The sequence below is a fragment of the Plodia interpunctella genome, chromosome 11 (genome assembly GCF_027563975.2).
Source record: "Plodia interpunctella isolate USDA-ARS_2022_Savannah chromosome 11, ilPloInte3.2, whole genome shotgun sequence".
Classification (NCBI taxonomy): domain Eukaryota; kingdom Metazoa; phylum Arthropoda; class Insecta; order Lepidoptera; family Pyralidae; genus Plodia; species Plodia interpunctella.
The window spans coordinates 325,606-353,400 of record NC_071304.1 but is presented as its reverse complement, the minus strand read 5'-3'; the positions used below and the strand labels follow the sequence as shown (position 1 = coordinate 353,400).

General features: G+C 35.1%; 3 protein-coding genes across 3 annotated transcripts; 1 reads left to right on the top strand and 2 right to left on the bottom strand.

Annotated features, from left to right (window-relative positions):
- Positions 1 to 176: 176 nt before the first annotated feature.
- LOC128673733 (lipase 3-like) lies at positions 177 to 1,903 on the bottom strand. Its single transcript, XM_053751786.1, has one exon. It carries the CDS (start codon positions 1,864 to 1,866, stop codon positions 355 to 357), a length of 1,512 nt encoding a protein of 503 aa, XP_053607761.1. The 5' UTR covers positions 1,867 to 1,903; the 3' UTR covers positions 177 to 354.
- An 8,210-nt stretch (positions 1,904 to 10,113) lies between these two features.
- On the top strand, positions 10,114 to 14,927 carry LOC128673692 (uncharacterized). Its single transcript, XM_053751716.2, has 2 exons — positions 10,114 to 11,545; positions 13,136 to 14,927. The coding sequence occupies exons 1-2, from the start codon at positions 10,129 to 10,131 to the stop codon at positions 14,587 to 14,589; spliced, it is 2,871 nt and encodes a 956-aa protein (XP_053607691.1). The 5' UTR covers positions 10,114 to 10,128; the 3' UTR covers positions 14,590 to 14,927.
- A 9,105-nt stretch (positions 14,928 to 24,032) lies between these two features.
- On the bottom strand, positions 24,033 to 27,241 carry LOC128673875 (ecdysone oxidase-like). The gene is made up of 3 exons (XM_053752031.2): positions 26,949 to 27,241; positions 26,557 to 26,690; positions 24,033 to 25,845 (listed from the first exon to the last, which is right to left on the bottom strand). The coding sequence occupies exons 1-3, from the start codon at positions 27,073 to 27,075 to the stop codon at positions 24,352 to 24,354; spliced, it is 1,755 nt and encodes a 584-aa protein (XP_053608006.1). The 5' UTR covers positions 27,076 to 27,241; the 3' UTR covers positions 24,033 to 24,351.
- Positions 27,242 to 27,795: the final 554 nt, after the last annotated feature.

Here is a 27,795-nt window from a genome sequence, read left to right as displayed (position 1 = left end):
ATAACATCTTAGCTGATGTGGTGCATTGGTTTGGATTATAATTTACGGGTAAAACTCTATTAAAAAAACACTAAATTCTACTAATTATATTGTACTTTTATGTCGGAAATGTATTGATTTCCGCAGGATTTGTAGTAGTAGTAGAAAGAATTTAGGATCATAGAATACACAAAAAATAAACAAATGTTTATGTATTTTAATTAAACATTAATATTACTTATACTTATAAATAATACATCATTCACAACGTGGCATCATATTACTCGTTATCACCTTGTTTTCATTTCATAAACCCAAAACATCGCCTTTATCAATTCTTCGAATTCGGTAAAATATCACAATACAAACACTCATTTAAAAACCAATCCTAAAGTTGAAGAATTTAGGTATATTTTCGAACGACTCGTTCAAAGTAGATAAGACCTTGTCGTTGATTAATCTAGGTGCGTCTATAGCCCATAAGTAATCTAAATGATTGAATTCAGGATGCGGCACAAGGTAACTCTTCGTTGTATCTGGCAATTTCTCTAGCAGCGCCCTCACATCCCCCTCACTTGATAATAAATCATTCTTCGCCCAAAATAATGTAATAGGCAGTGTCACTTTGCTTAAATCATACTCCGGTGGAGTTTCCGTACCATAGACTTCAACATTATAATAAGACCCATAGTCAAAATACTGATATCTTCCTCCCGAAACAATTTCTTGAGCGAAATGAACAACAGTTTTCCACGAAGTACCTGTTCCCAAATGCGCAAGAAAGATTGGTAATAAAGTTTTGTTGAATTGTGCTTCGTCATACCCACATATGTAAAATACTATATTATTACAGACCATCGTATCCATATGCTCTGCTTCACAAGTTTTCGTTATTTCACCCAAAGTTGATACTTTGGGAATAAATTCATGGGAACCGTAGAGCATTTGCATGTAAGCCACGTTGCTGGCTATGGGTGCAAAGGATTTTAATGGTGATTTAATATCTGACATATATACTACGGGAGCTAAAGCTATTGCAGAATTCAGAATGTCATTATATTCTGGGCGAACAGTCAACATTGTAAACAAAATTGTCGTACCCATTGAATGACCGATATAAGTAATTTTTGTATCACTGCCTTTCACTTTTAAAATGTAATCTATGACAGCAGGAACATCGTGCATAGCGACGTCATGCCATGAAAAGTTCCAATATTCCTTTGAATCAGATTTCCACCACAGATGCTCCTTGGAGTATCTGTTTCCGCGTATATTTGACATCCAAACATCGTATCCTGCGTCAGCTAAAACGTATGCTAAACCTTTACCAGGTCCATTGAATATCCAATCTGCTGAACTGGCAAAAACTCCATGTTGTAACAGAATTGTTTTACGAGATATGACGCCACTATTTTTTGATCTTGGGATACGGTGAATATTCAACACGTATCCTTCGGATATAATCGTGTGCGTCTCGCAATTATATCCATTTCTTGACACAATTGCTGGCACCGTTAACACTGCATCGGTAAACTCGCTCGCTCCATCATTAATTCTGTATCTGTCAACAACTTCATTGGGAACGAATGACCATGTATCGGCGACTTTTCTTCCTTGTTGTTTTATTTCTTTTACATAATTATTCACTTCATCGTTTACGATCTTCTTTTGTTCTTCTACGTAATTATCCACGTTATCTTTCAAACTGATGGCTTCTACGTAACTTGTGTTGACAGCGGTTTCAAGTTTAAGTTTTTGTTCGTCGAAGAATGCATTAACCCTGTCAGTTTGGTTTTTGAAAAACTCGCTAATGTCTGGGAAGGTCCATGTTTGATTTTGCGAATTTGCAGCCGTGATTGTGAGCAAGAATAAGATGTGCACGTTCATGTTGATGAGCAGATACTGAGATGTATGAGAGCCAGTAAGGTTTAATATTGCAAATGATGGCATATTGCTAGTTGACCCAGGGATCAGGCTACCGCGTCATGCCGCTGATAACAGGGACACATTTTTTTTTAAGACAATAGGAAGTATATTATCAATGTTATTCACTCGAGATCCATTAAAAAATCAATAACTAAAGATCCGGATCACGTTCTAATGACAATTCGACCTATATTTCAGTTCAACTCAGGACACAAAAAGGAATATATATATAAACAGTTTTTTAAATAACGGAAAATATTTCTAGAGCTTATTTTGAGTGCATGTATACAGAAAAAAATATATCCACATGCACTGCATGAATTCATTCGTGTATAAATAATTTTCTAAAATGTTTTCTTCAGTTGATGGTTGTAGTAACTTTTTTTATAACTGGGTAGTATATAAATAGATATAATTTGACATGTGTATGTGAACAATGATTGAAAGAAAGAAAGACAATAAACTTATTACGTAACACAAACTACAACCAAATAGTAGTTTTGTGGATTATAAAGACAACCCATTTATAAACACAAAATTATTGCTGGACATGGTTATCACAGTGTATGCTAATATATTAGGACAAATCACGCAGATTGAGCTAGCCCCAAAGTAAGTTCGAGACTTATATCATGGGATACTAACTCAACGATACTATATTTTATAACAAATACATTATATACATTCAAGACCCGGGCCAAAAAAAAGATCATTTTCCATCAAGACCCGACCAGGGATCGGACCCGGGACCTTTCGGTTCAGAGGCAAGCACTTTACCACTGCGCCACCGTGATGTCGTCGCTAATCAGCATAAAGTGCGTCTGCAGCGCTATTCTGCAAATCCCTCTAATTTCATTTAATTGAAGACATTGTATGGATATTATTAATATTCCAGACGTCTTAGTTCAATGACACATAGTAAACATTGATTAGCTAACGATAAACTGCTTTCTGGCGGATCTAATCTAATCTCAGCTCGTGTCTGGTTCTAGACATAAATATATATAACGACAAATTACACAGATTGAGCTAACCCCAAAGTAAGTTGTGTTATGGGATAATAACTTAACGATGCTATATTCTATACATATATAGATAAACATCCAAAATCCGGGCCAATCAGAAAAAGATCATTTTCCATCATGACCCGACCAGGGATCGAACCCGGGACCTCTCGGTTCATAGGCAAGCACTTTACCACTGCGTCACCGAGGTTGTCATGACATTTATTTAGCTAAATACAACGGTACACAATATGTAATATAGAGTAATCTGCTATCCAGAGTCGTCGTCGCAAAAACAAGTTTTATCTGTTACAAACTTGTGGTTGTTTACACTTCGCTCGATGCTCAATTATTTTAATTATTTTTATCTCGCCATTTATTATCAACTGCTCGCGGCTCCACCTGCGTATAAATTTCCGACCGGAGCTGGGGCCCGATTCACACGCAATCGTAGTTCACTTAATCAATTTTCCCCAATATTTTTCGATGGTTTTAAGCAAATTTACAAACGTAAAAGTATGACCGAACGATGCGTTAACGATGCGATCTTTTTGACTGTAATTTTTTTTAGAAACAGTGCTAAAACCTTCAGAAAAAAAATTAAGAAATTGAGAGATTTTTTTATTCGAATCGCGGGTTTGGGCATGATATGTCAACAATGTGATACGACTACTTCATAAAATTTGCTAATAATAATCAGATGTATTTTTTTAAAGATGGACGACTTAATATTGAAAGACCCACAAAGAAATCCGCTGATTCTCCTTAACCTGTTTTTAACAGTTTACTCAACCAAATGATTAATATTTAAATTCATCGTAAGCATCTTTGTTTAATTTTTAACCATCAAAGTTATAATTGATGTTAAAAAGCAAAGTTGTCTTAATATTCTTAATTAGAAGGATTTCGGGAATGAAGGAAGAGCGATTTGAAAAGGTTTTGTTTACTTCTTTAACCCACGTTGTAAAATGAGATTGTAACATTAGATTTATTAGTTATATTCAGGTCTTGGAAACATGTAGGTTAGGTAACATGTGATTTGTGATCTTCAAGTGTCTGAATTATACTTCTATTTCGACGAATAAGATTTGTAATTATGAAGCCATGGGAATCGAGTGTGTCATGCTCACTCAAATCGTCAATGCTCAATGGTAAGCCCTTCTGGCATGATAGGGACCAACACTTTTCAAGTGAGTTTTTTTCGGCATTTCTTCTCAGCAGTGGTCGTTCCGAAATGTCAGTAATTTGTAGCTTGTGAGAAATACCTATTGAATATAAAAATTGACGAGAAAAAGTGCCAGAGAAGGTCTAATTTCTGAAAAAATGATTTGAATTTAGTTAAATTTTTGAATCGGTTTAAGATATCTGCTTTAAATTGAGTTGCAAGTTTTCATCCAAACAAACGTATTTACCATACAAGATGACGACCTCGGTGGCGCAGTGGTAAAGTGCTTGCCTCTGAACCGAGAGGTCCCGGGTTCGATCCCCGGTCGGGTCATGATGGAAAATGATCTTTTTCTGATTGACTCGGGTCTTGGATGTTTATCTATATATGTATATGTTATAAAATATAGTATCGTTGAGTTAGTATCCCATAACACAAGTCTAGAACTTACTTTGGGGCTAGCTCAATCTGTGTAATTTGTCCTAATATATTTATTTATTTAAATTGATGAAATTTAAGATACATTGCCAACTAGGGATGCCGACGACCATGTAAAGTGGAGACGAAAATGTAGGAAAGTGGTCTGGGCCTCGACGACAATGGCTGTGGAAGAACCGGAAAGAAAACGCTCAGGTGAGAGAGTAACAGAGACATATATATCTACATAAAAAGTTAAATAAAAGCAAGTAAGAACACCACACCAACCACACAATTTTTCTGAGTAGTTGATTGTACCTAGGTATATATATGAACAGTAAATCCGATCGAACTCGGGAAGTCAGCTATATCCCTAGGGATAAGCAAACAACACGTTTTAAATTCAACACAAGGCTTGTTTATCAGCAACCATGATAATTGTCTTACAAACATTGTTGGGAAGTGTTCTAATACTCTTGCCAAAGTTAAGGGAGAATTATATGACGAAGTTGACAATACTGTTTTGAATCCCAAATGGTCGTTTTTATCTAATCTTGTTATTTTCATAAGTTAAGCAAATTAAATGGGAAAACGCGGCGGTGTTAAAAAGCTACCTGCAGTGTTGGGATGGTACTATAATCAAATAACAATATTGGTCAATATCAGTTCAATACGCACTGTTCTGTGACATAATAACCGATACTAATTGTATGAATGCAGTCTATCTGTTCCGTTTTCAATTTTACTATGTGTAGTGGACTGTATAATAAAAGAATTATTATAAATTGTGTGTTATAAAATCTTCTTCGATTTTATAACACACAATTTATATTTCCATCTAGTTACAAATTGAACTTAACTTAAAAGAACTTAAAGGAACTCGACTGAACTTGACATAGCAGGAAATGTCGCTATCTTTATTCACATTTTCGTATACTAGTGAGCGAATCGACATTCCGACGCTCTGATTGGCCGGTCGCTCGTGAGTGCTAAGTGTCGTCGTCGGCGCGCTTGTGTCTCGCTCGTTGTCCATTACACTATGCATATAGTTAAGACCCCCGTTCAAATATAGGTAGGCTACTTTTCTTTTTCAAAAATCAACCTCCAACAATTTTAACAATTTGAAACAAAGCGGAAAGCCTTTTTTGATCTGTTTTTACATTGAGTCGATTTGGTGCTTTTCGTCATTTATAAAAATGACGTACCGTGCTCAGTGATTAATTCTATTTTAAAATTATTTTTTGTGGGCAGTCCTAGTGCCTGGCAATTAGACTTGATATTTTTATATACGGGACATTTTAAGCTAGTAATAAAATACCTTTATTTCGCCCAATAGAGCGCCTGTGCTCGTGCAGCCTAATTAGCTTTCAGCCTGTTGTTTTAGGTCTAATTCATTCAGTCTGGCTGTGGAAAAGCATTGGAACGGTCCTAAATACACAGTTTTGGCTAAAAGACCTACTTTTATTTGTTGTTTTTGCTAATTGACATTTGCGTTAGCACTTCAAACAATTGCTCTCAGTATAGTAATTAATAATCCTTCCTAAACCTTACTCATCTTGGACTGAGACAAAAGATAATCAATAGAAAAAGAGAGAAAAACAACTATAAATTTAACAAAAATAAGAACAAACTTAATAAATAATAATAAAGCTTTATTTCAAGACTTATATTTATCTTAAGATACTAAGGACTTAGGATACTAAGTGTTAGTAAACAAAAATTAAAATACAAACTGTGCCTTAGGGGCATGTTGCCCGTGGCAGTGTGACAAAGGAATAACGAGAAATAATGATTTTTTGTTCAAGGTTTGTTTACCTTATGTCTCAGTCCAATATGAATTCAAATTCAAAATTCTTTATTCAATTTAGGATGATATACAGCGCTTATTGACGTCAAAAAATTACTTACACTAAGTCTACTGCCGTCTTCCAAAGCGCAGGTGAAGAAGAAGCGGCGCAACAAACTTCACCGCAGCCTTTTCTCCAAGGACGTCAATTAACAAATATAGGTCTTATACATATATTAAAAATTCATTACACATATATTAAGAATAAGGTGTAGATTATGTATATATCTTAAAAAGCGACTCTATTTTATGTAGTTAATATTTAAATTGAAACTGCAAATCAAATTGTATTTGTCAAACAATGTATGAAGTCTTGACATCATACAAAATTTTATTTATTTTAACAAAATGTAACGTGTGTACCAGTTTTATACATTCGACATAAAGTTTGGAAGTTCGCGACGCCATCACGCCAAAATAGAACGTATGTTGCAATGGATAGCGCAATGCAGAAGCATAAAAAATATTTGAATGGTATTAATTTACATTGGAGTAAAGCTATAATAATTATCTTTCCTCGCGCTCTGATTCTATTCCGATTGATTCCGCAGTGGATGGGAATGAGTCAGAATATAGTGCTCCGAATTAGGAGTATCTGGTGATGGCGTCGCGGGCCGGGTCGTGAGGTTCCCTCTGTAATGGTTGAGCTATGCGATGGCTGACCCATGCGTCAACTCGTGAACGGGTGCTACCAGAGGGAACTGGTCAACTCGTTTCTGATATATTTTATATATTCAGCACTCGGATCGCAATCATAACCTGTTTTGAAATACTTTTTTACTATGTACAATATGTACTTTTATATATTATTAGAAAAAACATTGTAAAAAACAATAATGGTAAGCCGATCTGGCATGATAGGGACCAACACTGTTCAAATGAGAATTTAAATTTGAATTTAGATTTTTTTTTCTTGTGTTTCAAATTTGATTGTACAAATTTTTTTTGACGACCTCGGTGGCGCAGTGGTAAAGTTCTTGCCACTGAACCGAGAGGTCCCGGGTTCGATCCCCGGTCGGGTCATGATGGAAAATAATCTTTTTCTGATTGGCCCGGGTCTTGGATGTTTATCTATATATGTATATGTTATAAAATATAGTATCGTTGAATTAGTATCCCATAACACAAGTCTCGAACTTACTTTGGGGCTAGCTCAATCTGTGTGATTTGTCCTAATATATTTAATTGATTGCTCATCTCAATGTAAGGCATTCACATATACAGATATTATTTCATTCTTGGTCCTATATCACTAAATATTCAATACCTAGACAAGCAATGAAATTCATGGTTTACATAATTATTTTACTGAAACAACTTCAGCACATGTGTGGTTACCTATTACATTATCCCGTCCCTTCTAAATTGCATCTCGTTTCCATAAACTTTGTTCGGATGTTGTATTATTCAAATGCGTTATGAATTTTCATGAAACGCCATTTTTCAGCTCCGCCGTGTGACAGACATGCGTAGTGGCAACTTAATAGGGTAGATGATTAATTTTTATTTTGGTGACTATTCAAAGGCTCTTATATTATTAAAAGGCTGCGGTGAAGTTTGTTGCGCCGCTTCTTCTTCACCTGCGCTTTGGAAGCCGGCAGTAGACTTAGTTTAAGTAATTTTTTTGACGTCAAAAAGTGATGTATATCATCCCAAATTGAATAAAGAATTTTGAATTTGAATTTATTAGAAACACCAAAAATAAAAATAAAATCTCATATTTTTGGAGTCGTCCAAATGCTCCATATCATGGTACTCTAATATGACGTCACGATTGATTGATATCTTAGCGAAAAAAGCTTTTGTTCGATAGCTACCTTAATTATTTTGTTTAATTTGTGTGGCTTCTTAATAAAAGTGGTTTCAAAATTTTTGTTTTTTATTACGGTTGAGTTTATTTAAATAATTTTATTATTTTATTAACAGATACTAGAGGGAACCTACATTTCTGTTTGTTCAACTTAGCTTTCCTTACTCCAAGTTTCCAGTAAAGGAACAGTAATAGCTTTGTTATTTTGTCTACCGTAGACATATCATCTCGATAACGAAGTATTTACAAGTATGTGTCATAAATTCGTGAATAAATAGGAAAGTTTTTAAAATACATTGAGCATTCTAAACGACAACCATATCATTATTGAGTATCAAGATATGTAGACAATTGATAAGCAGATGCCCATATGTTTCCTTGTTTGAATTCGATCAATCTTATCTATTTCTGAGTACACAGATAACTTATATACGAAGAAGTATATACGAAAACTATATACGAAAGATTTCCTTAACTTTAGATTTACACGTCCTCCACTTAAGTATTTGTCTATAACTTTACATATTTTTACATACATTATTCTTAACAAATTACATAAATTCAACTACCCAATATTACACGCTATATTCGAAAAGTAAAGTATTTCATCTCAGTAGTATATATGTAGTCACATATTTGGTTTAAGGAATTATGTGAGATAAATTAACTTACACATCCAGTAATATATCCATGTGTTCATGTATCAAGAAGTATTTCATTGTTTGTCGCTGGTTCAATGATTGTGACTGGAATCAGATGCAGAGAGACTTGTAACTTGAAAAAAAAAATTACAATTTAGTGAAAAATACCACCTGAAAGTATTTAGATATAGTTCAATGTTCCCATCGCACGAACCGCATCTCCTCTTTGGATAGCCAAAATAGTTGCGAAGTCTATTGTTTAAGTGGTCAGTAACAGTCAACTTGTATTGCACTGTGACGACGTGGCAAGATACGTTGCATTATAATAGGTACTTGAGATAGTACAATCAAGGCTAATATAATCTTAAGTCCTTTTCACAAGTTGTTATATTATGTCTGTAATCAACTCTTGCAAGTTTCTTACGGCTTGCCCTACATATGAGACAATTTTCGTCGTTGAGTCCCTATTGCAATTGAATGGTGCATTAAGAATCAGATCCCAATATGGGAACTGCTGGTTTACAACACTTTTTAATAGGTTTTTATAAAAAATAAAACATTTCATTAAGAAAATTGTTGTTAAAAAAGAAAAAAGCAAAGCGCCTATGTCATTACTTTTAAAATTGTCACTCGCAAGAATTTAAATCAGCAAAAGCCTACGGCCATAATTCTTCCGCGTAAATAGATGTTTAAGTAATTACCTTCCTACAAACCTCTGGGTGTTTTTTCGTGAGTGACGATGATTCACATTATTTTTTATCTTTTAAGAAATAAATGACAATCGGCTTCCATTTCTTAGTCTGTAATGTGTCCAATCTGTTCGTATACTAAATTCCATCCAAATCCACCTAGTAGATTTTGCATGATTGATTAACAAATATAGACAGACATTTAATTACAAACTTTTACTAATGTAAAAGTTATTTATTACATATTATCATATTGACATAATTTGAATTTATTTAAATAATGGTGTCTAGAAATAAACATTTCATAAATTCGTCCTAATTTTTAATATAAGACCTATATTTGTTAATTGACGTCCTTGGAGAAAAGGCGGCGGTGAAGTTTGTTGCGCCGCTTCTTCTTCACCTGCGCTTTGGAAGCCAGCAGTAGACTTAGTTTAAGTAATTTTTTTGACGTCAATAAGTGATGTATATCATCCTAAATTGAATAAAGTATTTTGAATTTGAATTTGAATAGGTATAATATGTATTAATATAGAGCTAATATGATTTTTGTGTAATTGACAAAGCTCTCGAGATACCTTATCACGCATACTGCATACTTAAACGGATTATATATATAACGTTAGCTATTTCTGAATCGAGTGTTTGTCCATGATGACTTTGAAGAAGATATTGTCAGTGCTGTGCCTATTGACAATAGTCAAGGCAGAGTTGCTCCGGACGACAGAGCAACAGAAGCAAGAACTAGCGGAGTATATTAAAAAGAAGAAGGCGGAAATCAATCCAAGGTTCAGATTACATTACCATGTGATGCCACCTGTGGGCTGGATGAACGATCCAAATGGATTCTCATATTATAAAGGTGAATTCCACATCTTCTACCAATTCTATCCGTACGACAGCAAATGGGGGCCTATGCATTGGGGACACTCCTCAGGCCCAGATTTAGTGACCTGGAATGAACAACCGACAGCTTTGCTTCCAGATGAAGAACAAATTTTCTCTGGTAGTGCTGTGACAGTCGATAACACGTTAGTCTTAATGTACACAGGCCATAAAATAACTACAGATTCAGCTTATAATGAAAGCCAATATTTAGCATATAGTAAAGATGGAGTGAACTTCACTAAATACGAACGGAATCCAGTTATAACTTTAAACACTTCACCAGATTTTCGAGATCCAAAAATGTGGAAATATGGTGATTACTGGTACGTAGTCCTTGGAACCAAAACCAGCGATCAGCAGCATGGGAGAGTTGTTCTATACAGATCAAGCGACTTAACATCTTGGGAGTACTTATCTGTGATCGGGGAATCGAATGGCACAATGGGATACATGTGGGAGTGTCCCGACTTCTTCGAATTAAATGGTAAATTTGTTCTGCTCATGTCTCCACAAGGAATGAAGGCACAAGGAGACAGATATAAGAATACATTTCAGACGGGTTACATTCTGGGCAATTTCAGTTATGAAACTAATGAGTTCATCCCGGAAACAGAATTTGTTGAAATCGACTATGGTCATGATTTTTATGCAACACAGACAATAGATCATGATGGAAAACGATACTTAATTGCCTGGTTTGGTATGTGGGAAGTTCCACATCCTGAAGACGTAGATGGATGGACTGGAGCAATGACCATAGTGAGAGAGCTGAAGCTTGTCGGTGACCGCGTTTTGATGCAACCTTTATCAGCTATGGAGGGTCTAAGAGACAGTACTGTGCTCATTGGTTATTTCAACAAATCTCAAGTCCTTGAATTTGATAGTACAGCTGAAATAATACTTGAAGGTGATATGAATTTAAAAATTGAGCTGCTGTTAGAAGGTCGTAATAATAATAGTCATTACAATCAAACTCGGGTGTCTTATAATCCTGCTGACGGCAAAGTAGCCGTAAAGAGAGGAAATGACGATGTAAGGCAAGCGGAATGGATTCCTATTGGTTCAAAGAAAATAAGACTATTCTTAGATGCTAGTGCTCTGGAACTTTTCTGTGGGGAAGGAGAAGTGGTATTCAGTAGCAGGTTATATGTGGATGGGCCTTGGAAGGTAACGAACGTAAGTCCTCAACGACTGAAGATAGAATCTTATCACTTGAAGAGGAGTGTTCCAGCTGTTCCAAGCCATAGTATTATTTCTGCGTCTAGTAATTTATATTATTTAAGTCTTTTGTTAGGTTTAGTTCTGAAATTTATATCATAAATGAGATAAAGTAAATATTTATTGTTTGTGTTTTGTTTTAACGAAATTTGTTTTAAATGTTGTATATTAATTGATAGATTATGAAAACATTTTTTTGCCTAATAAAATAGTGATAAATCGTTGCAATTATTTGTTTTAAAACTAACCCTTACAGTACCTAATTCTATATACAATGCTATATATTATGTATTTTACTATATATATATATATATATAGTAAAATACATATATATATATATATATATATATATATATATATATATATATATATATATATATATATATATATATAAAGCAAAAATCATCAAATCAAAAAATCGTCAAAGCCAAATGTCAATTTTGGCAATAAACGAAAAACGAAAAAACAAAACATTTTAATACCTTTTTTATTTGAAAAACCTAAAAAATAATTTATGGACGAAATTTTTCAATTGCTTACCTTTAGCAATGTTTTATCAATGCTGAATTTTAAAAATAATAAAATGTTAGCTTGCATAATACACCCTGGAATTTTTTTAAGTTCGAGACTTGTGTTATGGGATACTAATTCAACGATACTACATTTTATAACATATACACAATATACATATAGATAAACATCCAAGACCCGGGCCAATCAGAAAAAGATCATTTTCCATCATGACCCGACCGGGGATCGAATCCGGGACCTCTCGGTTCAGAGGCAAGCACTTTACCGCTGCGCCACCGAGGTCGTCAAAAGATTTATTGAATGAATGAATGAACATTTATTGCCGAAAATTAAATACCAGAACACAAAATAATAACAAACATGTAAGTAAAAAAACATATGTGGCACATAAAATACATAAATATTACCAGGTCAATCATATGGTGTATACATGAATAAATAATAGACCGAGCGAAGCGAGCGAGATCCACAATTCCACTTAAGGGTTATTGTATAATTTACAACAAATAAGAAGTGGAATAGGAACTTAAATTTTTAAAAACGTTAGCTCTACGATTATCTTAGAATTAAAAACCAAGTAAGGAAACAATTGTTTGTATAGAAACAAACATTTATATATAAAAAACAATCATTCCCCTATAGCAGTGCTATAAAAATTATAATCCAAATCATAGACACTTCTTATTTGTTATGAATGTATAATAATTCTCTAAAATAGAGACACATTTACGACATTGGAATGTAATAATAAGCGAGATCGACTTTCTTAAATTTTATCTGTGAGTCAAAAAAAAATCTAGATTTATCTAAAAATCTGATTATATCTACTGTATTGCGTAAGATAAGTATCTTTAACTTCCATGACATTTACAACTAGTCATATCACTTCACAAGGGACAAAACAAAACTCTCAAGATAGCAAGCATATCTCGCCAGATAACCATATATTGATCGTATTATATAAAGACCAACCTCCCATGAATTGTGAAACTCTCAAAAATGGCGTTCACAAGGATCTTAGTAGCTGTGTGTTTATTTACAATAGTTAATGCGAACTTAGTTCGTCAGTCGGAAGAAGCGAAATTAGAATTGGCTGAATATATACTGAATAAGAAAGCTGAAATTAATCCGAGATACAGACTGGAATACCATGTTATGCCACCCGTGGGTTGGATGAATGACCCGAACGGATTCTCTTATTACAAGGGAGAGTTTCACATATTCTTCCAATACTATCCTTATGACAGCGTCTGGGGACCGATGTACTGGGGACATTATTCGGGCCCTGATTTAGTTAACTGGAATGAACTACCAACAGCCTTGATCCCTGAAGAAGAAATGTGCTTCTCTGGTAGCGCCATCGTTCATGAAGAATCGTTAGTGCTGATGTATACTGGACGAATCAATATTGATCCTAAAGAAGATACGTATAATGAAAGTCAATATCTTGCTTTAAGTGATGACGGCGTCAACTTTTATAAATATGTCGGCAATCCTGTGTTAGCTTTACCCAGTGGTGGTTCACCAGATTTTAGAGATCCAAAAGTATGGAAACATGGAGACCATTACTATGTTATCATTGGCACCAAAACTGATAATTTACAGTTTGGCAAAGTAGTTCTTTACCGATCCAGTGACTTGTTAGATTGGGAGTTTTTATCGGTGATTGGAGAGTCTAATGGCGACATGGGATACATGTGGGAATGTCCAGACTTCTTCGAGTTAGATGGTAAATTTGTGCTCTTGATGTCACCTCAAGGATTAGAACCTCAAGGAGATAGATACCGAAATATTTATCAAGTTGGATACTACATTGGAAGTTTTGACTACGAAACATTTCAGTTTGTTCCCGAAGTAGCCTTCCAAGAACTTGATTTTGGTCATGACTTCTACGCTTCACAAACATTGGGACAAGATGGGAAGAGATACGTACTTGCGTGGTTTTCAGCGTGGGAAAAGGAACATCCTGAAGCAGTAGATGGTTGGGACGGAGCATTGACTTTAGTTAGAGAATTAAAAATAGTTGACAACAGAATACTGCAAATACCTGTAGAATCCATGCTTAACCTTAGAGGCGAGTCTATATTAAATGGTGATTTTAACGAAGGAGATATCTTATTGTCTGATAATACTGCTGAAATTATTATTGAAGGTGATTTGGAACAGAATATAGAGTTGTTGCTAGAAGGTCGTAGTGGAGGTGATCCAGTCTGGATAAGATGGGACCCAGAAGTTGGCAAAGTGGCCGTAGACAGAGGATCAGATGACATAAGACAGGTAGAATGGTCTCCCATTGGTTCTAAATCGTGGCGCCTGTTTTTGGACACAAGTTCCTTGGAATTATTCTGTGGGGAAGGAGAGGTGGTGTTCAGTTCCAGAGTATATGTTGACGAGCCTTGGAAGGTGACGAACCTGAGTCCTCAGCCTCTCAAAGTTGAATCTTGGCGATTGAAAAGAAGCGTACCCGAACCCTAACTTACACACGTTTAAAAGACTTTGTTATTTTGAATGATTGTCATTCATTTTAGTTAATGCTCAGTGTTCATTTTTTTGCAAATATAATTTTAGTTTTATTTTAAATCTGGGCTTCTGTATCATGTCGGAAACAGTCGTAAAATATGTTCATATATCTGTGTATAAATTATCACTCAATAAATTTTAGATTTTGCAAAAACAAATAATTTTGGTAAAGGCTTCTTTCTGAAGACTTACTATTTTGAAATCGACGTAATTTTTTAAGCACATGAATGATAAAGAGCCTCAAAAATAGAATTACTTTTAATAAAAGGTCAGGCGACCAAAATTTTAATTTTCATTATAAATTCAACTTGAAGAAAGCGGGTGTCCTTCCTTCCCACTTGAAATGGTATAGTTTGTTCAACAGAAGCGACGACGTCCTTACCGTACCAGATAAATTGCCTATCCGATATGCGCTAAAATATTCTTGTCGATCTGTAACTTAAGAAGGTTTGGTATCTGTCCAACTAAGCTATTCAAATCAGATTCATTACTCACCTGGCGGCAACATTAATAAAGTGACTCTGTCATTAATTACTGGAGGTAGAGGGTTAGATAGCAGACGAGGAAATTTAGGCACGTTGGCTGCTTTATCCCGCGTGGGGTAATTGACGTACAGTCAAAAGAAAACCAGCTCAAAATTATCACATATTCATCATTATTATCGCCATTATTACATTACATGGTTAATAAGATTTATTTTCACACTCAGAATTGAAAAACAATATTGTGTGAAGGCTAGGAAATTTGTCTTCCCATATGAATAAATAATTAGCGAAAGTTTTTACTCAGCAGTGGGACATAAACAGCTTGTAAAATATCAACACTCGGTGAGAAGGTAGGTTCAGGCAGGGCAACTTGATATTCGGTTGACTGTACATCACCGACAAAACGTCGATAGCTGGAAATGCGTCCAGAGGCCAGAAGCGGTGGCGGGTGCTACCCAGGAGTATGAAATGTCCTCTCGTGGATGTCAATATGAGGCGATTAAGGAATAAAATGCCTGAATAGCTAATAGCCGATAATATAATTTCCAAAAGAATGTTGACGTCAAAAGAAAGTAGTCGGCTGCTCATAAAATCTATGCATTTATCTTCAAAAGGTTCTATAATATATACTAGCCGTAAACATAATAAATTACACACCTAAACCTTCCTTAGGAATCACACTATCTAATGGTGAAAACCGCATAAAAATCCGTGCAGTCGTTTCTGAGTTTATCGAGTCACAAACTGGCAGACGCGGCAGTGGACTTTGTTTTATAATATGTAAGGATAGGGTTAGCATCCCTTGTCAGGGGTTAGACCATTATGTGGAGAGTCTCTTCTGGTATTTACTACAATACTTAATCTTTGTCGTGGCGCTAACTAATGACGTCGCTTCAGTAAGATTGCCCATCAATGTCTCTTGATGATGCTTCCGAATAAAGATGCGGGAAAGCGGGTACAAGCTATAGTTTTTATGTTACATTTAATATGGGAATAAAGGAGATTTTCCAGAATTTTGATGTGAATGTTTATCTATATAGTTATTCTTTGCGTGTCGACGCTCTTCCGGACAAGTGTTGCGCCTTTATTCTACTAGTAGTTCAGCGTGAATTTACAAACGGGTCAATTCTTTTTTTTTTAGGATAATTTGTACCCAATGTTATTCTAGTGAGAAGAACATAAAGCAAACGAAATTTGGTACACGACGTCACAGATATACATTACTACCAGTGACAACGCTGGGACATTGTTAGCAAAATTTCAAGAAGATTGGTTGAATTGAATCTGAGGAGGTAAAAAACAAGCAAACAAACAAGTTCTTTATTTCACAAGAATCTGTTGAATGTCCTGGGGCGTTTTCCGTTTCAGTCTACGAATATTTTGGATTACTACGATTTATTTCGAATGAATATGATTTATTTCAGCAAGCAATACCAGTACGAATAGCGACTGAAATTACCGTTTAAACGTGTTTGTGGTTCAACCCCTTGGATTAACAGCGTTTAACATAACAGTGGTAAGTAAACAAGTGAACTTGGAGCCGAACTTATCTTCAAACAGCTGCGTCAGTCTCCATGAGGTGTGGTCCCCGCCCTAGAATAGGCGAACTCCATATCCTCCCGTGGATTTCACAGCTAAACCGCTGAACGGATTATAATAAAATTTGGTCTGAGTTTAAACATGCTTTTGTTTAATGTTTTTTTTTATTTCTTCCCCAAGAAACTAGAAATAGGTGTGTGAAACGGCGACTTGATTAAAAGTCTTTTTATTATTATCTCGTATATAGTCCAGCACTCACCGCCCTTCGTCCCAATCGATAGTCCCTTTTTTTTCTTTAGTCTGTCATTGTTTATTTTAAAAGGTCATAGAATCATGGTCAGTTAAGTCTATAAAGAGGCTGAACGCCACTACATGTTTTTTTTTCTATGGTCATTACAGTGTGCAAGTTTATAAAACAAATGGATCCGATATATTTTCCAGTGGGCGGAGCTGCGGCTTGTTGTTGACGGAATGTTGACGATATACTGCCTCGAACAAGGCCATGATAATTGTATTATTGTGTTAAACTGATCGAAGTAGATCTGGAGAAGTGAGCCTGAGGGAAATCAAAAATTAAAATTAGAATATGGTGATACAAAAATTGTACATATTTATTTAAGTTCACGTGGACTTCTAAACGATAGATTCTAACTGAATGATAAATATGTGAAAGTGATTTTTTATAGTTATCTCCGCTTTATGAAGTGTAGGCACATTTCTACCAAATCATATTATTTTTTTGTACCAGTAGTTGTCTCTGAGCTAAGCCAGTGACAGACGGCCGGACAGATGGACAGACGAATGACATGGCGAAACTATTAATTTATTTTAAAACTATATTATGACTATATGCTAAAATTACTTAAATACAAATGGTGACATATAACATTCTCTACCTGTCAAAATTAGACACAACAGGTAGAAAAATAGAGTCGATAATCACTTGACCCGTATTTAAATTGATAACTTCGCTTCATGTATAAGTCTATGGCGGTGATTGAATTAATGCAAGCCATAATTAGATACTTTGCGACGATCGCGGCGCACCGACCACTCGAGGGAAATCAGTATGAAATGAATAGGAATAATATTATAACTGTACAGTCAACAGCACATCAACCTACCCAAGTTCATTGCAAACTCGGTCGCTATTACCGCGCCATAGATGTTAATGTACCCTACATAACTTGATGTGCTGTTGACTGTACGTACCTGCGAATGACGGTTATCACCCTTGTGTGATATATTTCTGTAATAATTGCATCAATTTTCTCCTCTTTCAGTCGAATTTTGATGTGAACCTGATTTCACTTGAATTTTCGTAATTTCTTTCGGGACTTCGAGTACATTTTGTTTAAACAAATCGACTTGTTGTATACTTTTGGATGAGGAAATATAATTTTTTTATGCATAATCTATTATAAAACTTTATCAAGAATCACTATTCCTTTTGCGATAAAAAATTTACAAACTAAATAGGTATTTTCATGAAATATATAATTTACAAACGTCAAAATTATGGCCATAATTTAAAATCAAACCAATAGATCAGCCGTTTCAGCGATATATTTGCCACGATCAGATATTTAACACGAAATTAATGCCAATTATCACAGCGATCAAATCAACAGCTATTAATCATTAGTAACTTCGGCAATTGGAACATTTATAATTTATGTGTAAGCCGAAATGGAGTTATTGGATCTGGGTAAATACATGTTTGATGGTTGCAAATTGATAGGATCTATGGATCTTGGATGTTTTTCTATATATGTATTTGTTATAAAATATAGTATCGTTGAGTTAGTATCCCATAACACAGGTCTCGAACTTACTTTGGAGCTAGCTCAATGTGGTTTGTCCTAATATTTATTTATTTATTTATTTATGGAATAATTTTAAGAAAGTCGATAGTCATTGAAATTAGAGCGACGTGGATCGAACTTCTGAGCATTCGCACGGCTGTTATTTTTGCGTGTGTTAAAAAGCATTGGATTCGATAGAACATATCTAGAATCTGTGTGACAAGTCGCCTAAAGGAATCTGACATTACTTTAACGAAAAGCGTCATCTAAGGACAATACGTAGTAATAATAAAGTAAGGCTTTTAGAGCTCCAGTTTTTATTCAGACATTATGCCCCAGATTCTTAATGACACTTTAAAAACTGAGCCGCCATTTAAAACAGCCATTTAACTTAAGTGGTGATATTTTTTGTTCTCATTCAGAGTGTGAAATGACTACAAAGTGCTTTCTCATATTCGGGGTTGGGACGCCGCAAAGCCCGGGTCAGCGTAAAAAAACAATTTCTAAAAATGTGTAAACATTCGAGGTTCTCTTATATCTCAGTGCCATATTTCATCAAAATCGACCCAGTAGTTTTTGCATATATTCATTACAAACAAAACTAGGTACTTTTTTTCTCTTTATGATATTTATTAGTGAAAGTGAGGAAGGTGTTATCCGGTGAAGGAAAACATCGTGAGGAAACCTGCACTCTGGTTGATTATCAACTTGTATATCGTATGTGCAATAGAGAAGGCAATGGAAAACCACTCCATTAATAGTGCCAAGAAAGTTATTGTTTGTGTGTTTATTTCCACGTAATAAAAATAGTATTCTTTATTTCGAGCATCAAGACTCATACAAAAATTTTGTTAGTAAACATATAAATAAATTTAAAAATCTAGGATTATTCAGGTTCAGTTTAGTTAAAAATCTTAGGGTTAATTATGCACACAATTGAAATTAATTTATTTGACTGTCACTACATGAAGCCCACAGCAGTGGTTAATGTAGACGCAGTCCAGCCGGCTCGCTATCATAGCCAGGATGTTGTTGGAGCTGGCTCGCACGCGCCGCACCAGGCAGGCGCTGCGCTTGCGCATGCTCGCATAGAAGCAGTCAATCCGCGCCGCCGCAAACATGCCTGATGCGCTGCAAAACCGAGACCAATGACCACGACCCTCAGCCATGAGGAATGAAGATTAGTATATTAGTATATTAGTTATATATATATATATATATATATATATATATATATATATATATATATATATATATATAGTTATATATTAGTATACTAGGTGTAGCACGCGGTTTCGCCCGCGGGCGCTTTTGCCGCAAATTTTTCCACGGGAACACTTATTTTTCCGTGCACTTTCATAAATATATGTAATATTTCCTTTTCCATACTTTATACTGCGTCTATGCACAATTTCAAGAAGATTGGTTGATGAGATAGAGCGTGAAGGGATAACAAACATATAATATTAGTAAGGATATATTCCCTGACAAATAGTTCCTGTCAGCCCTACATTAACACGTCGATGGCATGTCAAAGGGACGACGGAGGGACGACTAAGATTGATAGGAAACACAAAACGACTGAGTCACACACGCAGTTACTGTGTGATGTAGTTTAAACTTTAGGGTCACTTACAAGTTATTGAACTTCGACCGGGAGTTGAGACTTGTAGGTGTCTTTATTTGAAACGCCCAAGGGCTTCACATCTGCGCGATTTTCGGGATATAAAGTGTTTTAAGTAGGTAAGTGCTATTTCAAGTTATATTCTACTGCTAACTAATTTCTTCATATCTTTTATTGTCTCCTATGAACGAAGGATGGAGCCTTATTAAATTTTGTATTTATAAAAGTAAAACTAAAGCTGCCATTAAAAACGCTATACATGTTTTTAATAAGTGTGAAAAAACTATTAAGAACCATGTTAAATATATTCATGCATGTTAAATATATTCATGCATAGATTCATGCAACAGACATGCTTATCTGTGCATTTAATAGAAATTTGACGACCTCTATAATGGTTCCGGGATCGATTATTTTAATTTTCCGTAAAATTATTGCTCAAATTGTCAACAATGCTAGTTAAAGATATGTATGAAACAGATAAATATACGATAGGTACGTCATTTCGATAAGAGACCAAAACAATATTATATTTCATTCTCCCTCTCTCATTCTCGAGGGAAATTAACGTGAGCGAAGCCGCGGGCAAAAACTAGTAATGTACAACTTCAACATTGTAATTGCTCTTATAATGTTTACTATGATAACATTTGACATCTACTGGTAGTCTTGTAGCAGTCGTGTAATATTACCTTAGTAGCGTAGCTTGTAATAATCTGATCAAATATACTTATTAAAGTTCAATGACAAACTGTACATTTGTACAAATGATATTGTTTTTTTGTTTGGTCTACGGTATTATCACAAGTTTTATAAGTAAATAGTTTTTACTCATCATTTTATCCACCGGGTTTTAGGGTTCCGTAGCAGAATCCTTCCGTATTATTCCGCAACCAGAACCCGGATTCCTCAATAAAATCTATAGGAGTCACTTTATTCCGACGACTGCACAGATTGATCTTGTATTCGACGTCGACGTCGATATATCTTCGACGACCTCGGTGGCGCAGTGGTAAAGTGCTTGCCTCTGAACCGAGAGGTCCCGGGTTCGATCCCCGGCCGGGTCATGATGGAAAATGATCTTTTTCTGATTGGTTCGGGTCTCGGATGTTTATCTATATGTGTATTTGTTATAAAATATAGTATCGTTGAGTTAGTATCTCATAACACAAGTCTCGAACTTACTTTGGGGCTAGCTCAATCTGTGTGATTTGTCCTATTATATATTTATTTATTATTAGTAGAAGTATTCTGTTCTGTGCATCGCTTTACTGTGATTTATTTAAACTATTAAACATATACGTGCAGTGTCTAATATAGATTATTATTACATCTGGGGGCACTGCAGTGCCCCGCAAGTCCAGCAAAATTTATCTTTCCAAAACTCAGTATCATATTTGTATGAAAATTTTAATACATTTTTGGAATGGCATCGTCACGTCAAGAAGAAATGTCTCACGTAGTTGCACCTATGTACCTACGCGCAATCTAATATTCCAATGATCAGATTCAAAATGTGATAATTTATCAGAAACTGGTAAAATGTATATAAGTATTGTATAGTTATTGTATTCATGGAACATTAAACTGTAACCGTTTCAGTTAACATTCTCGAAATCTGTCGTTAACGACCGCATTCCACCGGGTTGGCACATTAAAAAATCCACTATCCCAGTAAATATGCCGCGTTGAGAGAAGACCACAGTTTGTTTTTGATTTACGGTCACAAACCTCGGCAAATGTCCCTGTGAAGCTTCCGAAGCGGTGATTTAAAGAGCGTAATAACGTTTTTACATCGTTTTATACAATAACTAGTGGCTTGTCTCGGCTTCGCTCGGGTAAAACCGTAATAAATTACACGGGTCTATATTTGGTTCCCATATTTTTAGCTTGGCGCTTCTTGGTTATATAATTTCGTCGAACCGTACTAAATCTCTCTATTATTTGTTTAAATTAATGTTTGTCAATTATTACTATTGTTATAAAAATATTTAGTCTACAAATTGAACGTCGTTTGTTCAATTAAGAAAGCATTTTAAATTGGTAATGTAATGTAGTAGGTAAAATGCCGCATATTAAAAACACCACCTGTTTCCTAATTGTTTTCTCATTTATAATTACGGTAGAATAATAAACGCGCTGTTTATACTTGGCAAACGTTATAATGTTTACATAAACCTTATGATTATATATAAAATAGAACTGTTGTTACTCAGGTGTTATTTATTACTTTGATAGCCTTCGTAAAGCTGCAAATAAAATCCTTGCCATTGACCGTAAACCAAATGTAGACTCGAACAATCTGTATAGTTGTATGAATATAACATAAGACAGCCGTTTCTTTTACAGCCGGCGCGGCAAGAATATCGTAAAATCCCACAAACTAACAGAAACGGCTAGATTTTACGACGCGATAGTGCCCGCCAGCTGAAAAAAACAGGAGTCAGCCAAAATATTTTTTTCACAGACATTATGGAGAATGAGAAAACGATACAATACCCTTTATTTAAGCCTTTATACACCCTGTTTGCACATACAGCAAAACATACAGTCATAAACTTTAAAATTAGATTTTGTGAAAACTATGTGTGTATCGTGTTGGGTTATACATACATTTTGTGTTGGTTAATAATTAATTAATTTGAATGCTTTATAATCTAAATATCTTATGATTGTTTTTTATCTGTTTCACTTTGACTTGCTATGACTGTGATCACAATACCTATGTGATATACCTATTTATGTCATCTGTTTTTAATTTTTCATTCTGGAAACCGCTGTTATAATATGCTATGCGAAATATATGATTTGCTTTGATTTGTAATATTTATTTTAGCTTTTCTTTCTTTTCGAGATTTTATTCATGTTGCCTAAAGGCATCTGACACGACTACCTACCGCAGCTAATGGCCAGTAATCGCATAAACACTAGTGAACTTAAACTTAACTTTATAATTTATTGTAGTTACTGATGTGCCATTGCCGGGCGTCTTAATTACTGATTAAGCTTTTAACTACAGTTGTTGAAAATACGGACAAAATGTTGGTAAATTTCAGACAAATTTTTCCCGAATTACAAATTACTTAATATAAACTTTCGTTACATAATTACCTGACACAGGTTCAGTAATTGAATAACAGCCAGCAATTAATTTAAAAGGGCTTTTTGAACCGTTTTTCATTTTAACTTCAGTACAAGTTGACCACATTATTCAATCAAAAAAGGGTCTGTGTTCGTGTTAGGAATCGATAAAATCTTTGTATTCCAACATCGAGATGTGTATAATTTGCAATCACAGATTTGAGAGGCGTGAGATTCAGATTTCATTTACTGTACTGTATATTATATATTAGCTCCGAGAGCCTTAATGATATAATTTATGTTATTTAATTATCTTAATTTTTCATTATAGTCGTATTCCGAATGAAAGCCATACAATGACTCTCTTGGATTAATTGAGTGGTTTGCCATTTCCTTCTCCATTTCACACGCTAGATGATAAATTAACTACTGCAGGTTTCCTCACGATGTTTTTCTTCACTAGAAACTGGAACACCTGATGGATCATCCATCTAAACTGAAGGAAATATAGAAATGACGCCTTCACAAAAGTTTTTCAGTCCGCTGAGCATCTTCTGTATATAAATATATTGTTACGCTTTGTCTGTACAGTTAAATTTCTCTAATAATTTTGACTCATTACGAAAAATTGATCGACCACGCGAACGAAGTCGCGGGCATCAGCTAGTTTATATATAAGAAATTGAGTAGAGATACTCAAATATAACTATATACATTGATAATAAAAACATAACACATCTTTATCATCAGTCGTGTAATAAAATGGGTTGTACCACGTGCACAATATTTAATACTTAAACATTTATTAACAGTAAAAATTAGAAAAAATACGAAATAAATTAATAGTTATAACTCGTCGAAACGCAAGTCTAACAAAAATACGTGAGTGATACAAAATATAAATAACAACTCAAAATTTTATTTAACAGCTAAATTACAAAATATAACAGCTTTAAATTAAATTTTACATATCAATCAATGTAGTCACAGTTCTTTAAATGTTGATTTCATAAATTAAAAGTAAAATTACTTTAAGCTAAAGAATTTTTTGTTACTTTACAAAATTTGGTATTGATATCTCTTTTCATGAATATTTTATGATATGATAAGATTTTTTATATTCATAAAAAGGTTAGGTATTTACTTTTAAGTTTTAATTTCATAAAATAAATGAGACTAGGAATCACACTTCATTACTGACTGCCTTGATCATATCTGCACATTTTTCTCCAATCATCATGATTGGTACATTCGTGTTGCCACTGGGGATGACGGGCATGACACTGCCGTCGGCGACGCGAAGTTTCTTGACGTTGTAAACCCTCAGCTTTGAGTCCACCACCAACCCCATGGAACAGGTCCCACAGTAATGATAGTAACTGGCTGACAAACACTTGCAGTGACAAAACCAATATTCTTCAGTCTCCTCGTCCAAATCCTCACAACATGTCGGTTTCAGTAACTTAGCTTTCATGCTTTTCAAGTATTTCGTATGAGAAACGCGATGCACGTCTCGCGTATATGCAACCGCGTCAGCTAAATCTTGTTCATCCGAATAAAAGCCTAATTGAAGTATAGGCTTGTCCAATGGATCTGTACTGTTTAAAAGTACTTTGCCTCTAGATCTCGGAGTAAGTTTTGTTGTGTGCATATAAATGATATGTCTTCCTATACTGTCCTTGAAAAATTTATCAATAAGCTCTTGTTTGTATGTGGTTGTAAGTTCACTGAGCACTAACAATATGATGGGATCTAGGATGGAACCTAGTATTTGATAGTCAGGATACGATTGACTTTTGTTTAGAGCGACATAACCACCAAAAAGTGGTTCCGGGTACTCATGAGGATTAATAGGTAAATTCGGGATAACACTCTTGTCAGTCAGATAACCTTGCAATACGGGCAAGTGGTCTTGTAAATTTTCTCCTACCGATAGGTCGGCAATTACAGGAATACCCATTTCTTCCAAATGTCTTTTAGGACCGATTCCAGATAGCATCATGAGTTTAGCGCTGTTAAGAGCTCCCGCAGATATAATAACTTCTCTTTTTGCTTTGTAGGCTATTTTGTCACCTTTTATTAAATTAATTGTCTCAATACCCTCCGCGTTTTTATCATAGTCAAATAAAATTTTTGTTGCCATAGTATGTGTAAGAATGCATAAATTTGGACGATCCATTGCTGGTTTTAAAAAGGCATGTGCCGTGCTTTGGCGAACACCATCGGCAATAGTGAGTAAAAGATGACTAAATCCTAATGTGTTTCTACCGTTAGTATCTAGAACGATATCGTGACCCAGTTCCTTGAAAGATTCAAGATATTTGTCGATTTCTTTGTTGTATTGCCTAGTAACGCCCACAGGGCCGCGAGTTCCATGATAAATTCCGTTGGGGGACTCGACGGTTGGTTTGTCACGGAGATCTTCATTACGTTTTATTAGTGGTAAAATATTGTCATATTTCCAAGAGTCATCACCTGAGATGTAAGCCCAGGTGTCGTAGTCGTGGGGGTCCCCTGTTACGTAGCACATCCAGTTGAAGCTGCTCCCGCCGCCGAGCATCTTACCTTGAGGCATGTTTATTGTCAGGTCTGTATGACATTGGTGCATGGGACTGCGTGTAGATGTAAAGTTCCAATCCCATTTTGTATGAGGTAGAAGAGCAAAATAGGCAGGAAGCTGAAATAATAAATAAATAAATATATTAGCCCCAAAGTAAGTTCGAGACTTGTGTTATGGGATACTAACTCAACGATACTATATTTTATAACAAATACATATATAGATAAACATCCAAGAAATGGTAAAACATTTGTGTATTTTGTGTTTGATGCTGTCATTCAGTGAGTCGGAATACGTTTGTCTTTCTACTTGTGACTTGTTTGGTTTACAGCTAAGAAATAAGTAGACTAGATGATTATCATCATTGCAGCTGTTGCTTCAGTCGTCTTTGAACATAGACCTCCTTTGTCTTCATATTAGTCTTTTTCAACCAATTATGACCGATATAGTTCATCTCTCTGACGACCTCGGTGGCGCAGTGGTAAGGTTCTTGCCACTGAACCGAGAGGTCCCGGGTTCGATCCCCGGTCGGGTCATGATGGAAAATGATCTTTTTCTGATTGGCCCGGGTCTTGGATGTTTATTTATATATGTATTTATTATAAAATATAGTATCGTTGAGTTAGTATCCCATAACACAAGTCTCGAACTTACTTTGGGACTAGCTCAATCTGTGTGATTTGTCCCAATATATTTATTTATTCTCTGCTGGACAAACTCTTCCTCTGGTGATGACTAGATACTAAAGTACTAAAAAAGTAGAAAGTCGGTTATTGACATTTTACTGGAGCTCTGTTAGAAAGCTAAAATATTCTGTGATATACTCACAATTGAAGTCAAAGGTGGGTCGCCCCCAGCTTCCACCAAAAGTACGTTGACATTTTTGTCTTCGGATAGTCTTGTGGCGATAATGCTGCCAGCAGACCCGGCACCTACTATAATGTAGTCGAACTCAGTTCCACCTGAAATAATTAATTGGTCGGAAATACTATTGAGTTCGTTTTTAATACTAATGCGATTTATTTCAGTTTCCGAATTGAACTGCGCTGCATTTGAATGGATCCGTAAATGTTGATGGTAGGCCTGGTCACCTCTTTCCTGATTCTTACACTTTGTGACATCCACCGAAATTCTCACTAAACGTGTGATTTAGTAATAAGATCTTCATCATTCACTTGCGCTTGCGCACATTAAAAATGAGATGATATTGGAATTCTTACTGCAGTTGTCCTGTCCATGTGGTGCTGTCATGAAGCTAGTCAGCTGTACAGCGGTGACTGCCATGAAGATGTCGGCCGCTGTGGGCCTGAGACTTAATCCTGACGTCAACCCGCTCAATCCTTCCATCTTGATGCTTCAGAGAATAATACACGAAACTCCGCGTGGCTTTTTCGTTTTAAATACAAACCCTGTGACGATACCCAGTCGGCTGCATCGATTTATTATTAATCCATCCACGCATGATAATTTTTGTTTAATTTGAAGAAGTGTGAAATTGAATGACGTGTTTCAAGGAACTGAAAAAAACAAGCTTAAATTTACCATTACATTATCAGAATTAACAAATGAGTCATGTTAATTTTAAGCGTTGTTGAGAGGTACATTCCCTAAAAGTAGTTTGTTTTTGATAATGATTGATATTGATAAGCAGTTAAAAAGCAGGAAAATTCACTTTTATTTTCTCAAATATTATGGGAAAAAACATATATTTTTTCGAGTATAAAACCGAATCTTTGGAAAAATTGGAATGAAAAAATTAATTGAATTCCCAACCAAAGTCGTTGACTAACCTAAGCTAAGGTATATTTTTTTAATAAAAACTAAAAAACATGGAAAAAATTCCATCCAGCTATACTCTTATCGTCCGGCGGGTGACGTACGTAAAGAAACATTTAAATTAATATATATTTATACGGGAGAAAAGAAAAAAATGCGGATTTGAAATTTTGCCAGTTTATAGGTACGGAACAATTTCTAAATGTTTAGAATACATCTATTCTTATGTATTTTTTTGTTGTTTAATTTTGTATATAAAAATTTGAATAAATCCATTTTCAACATAATTAG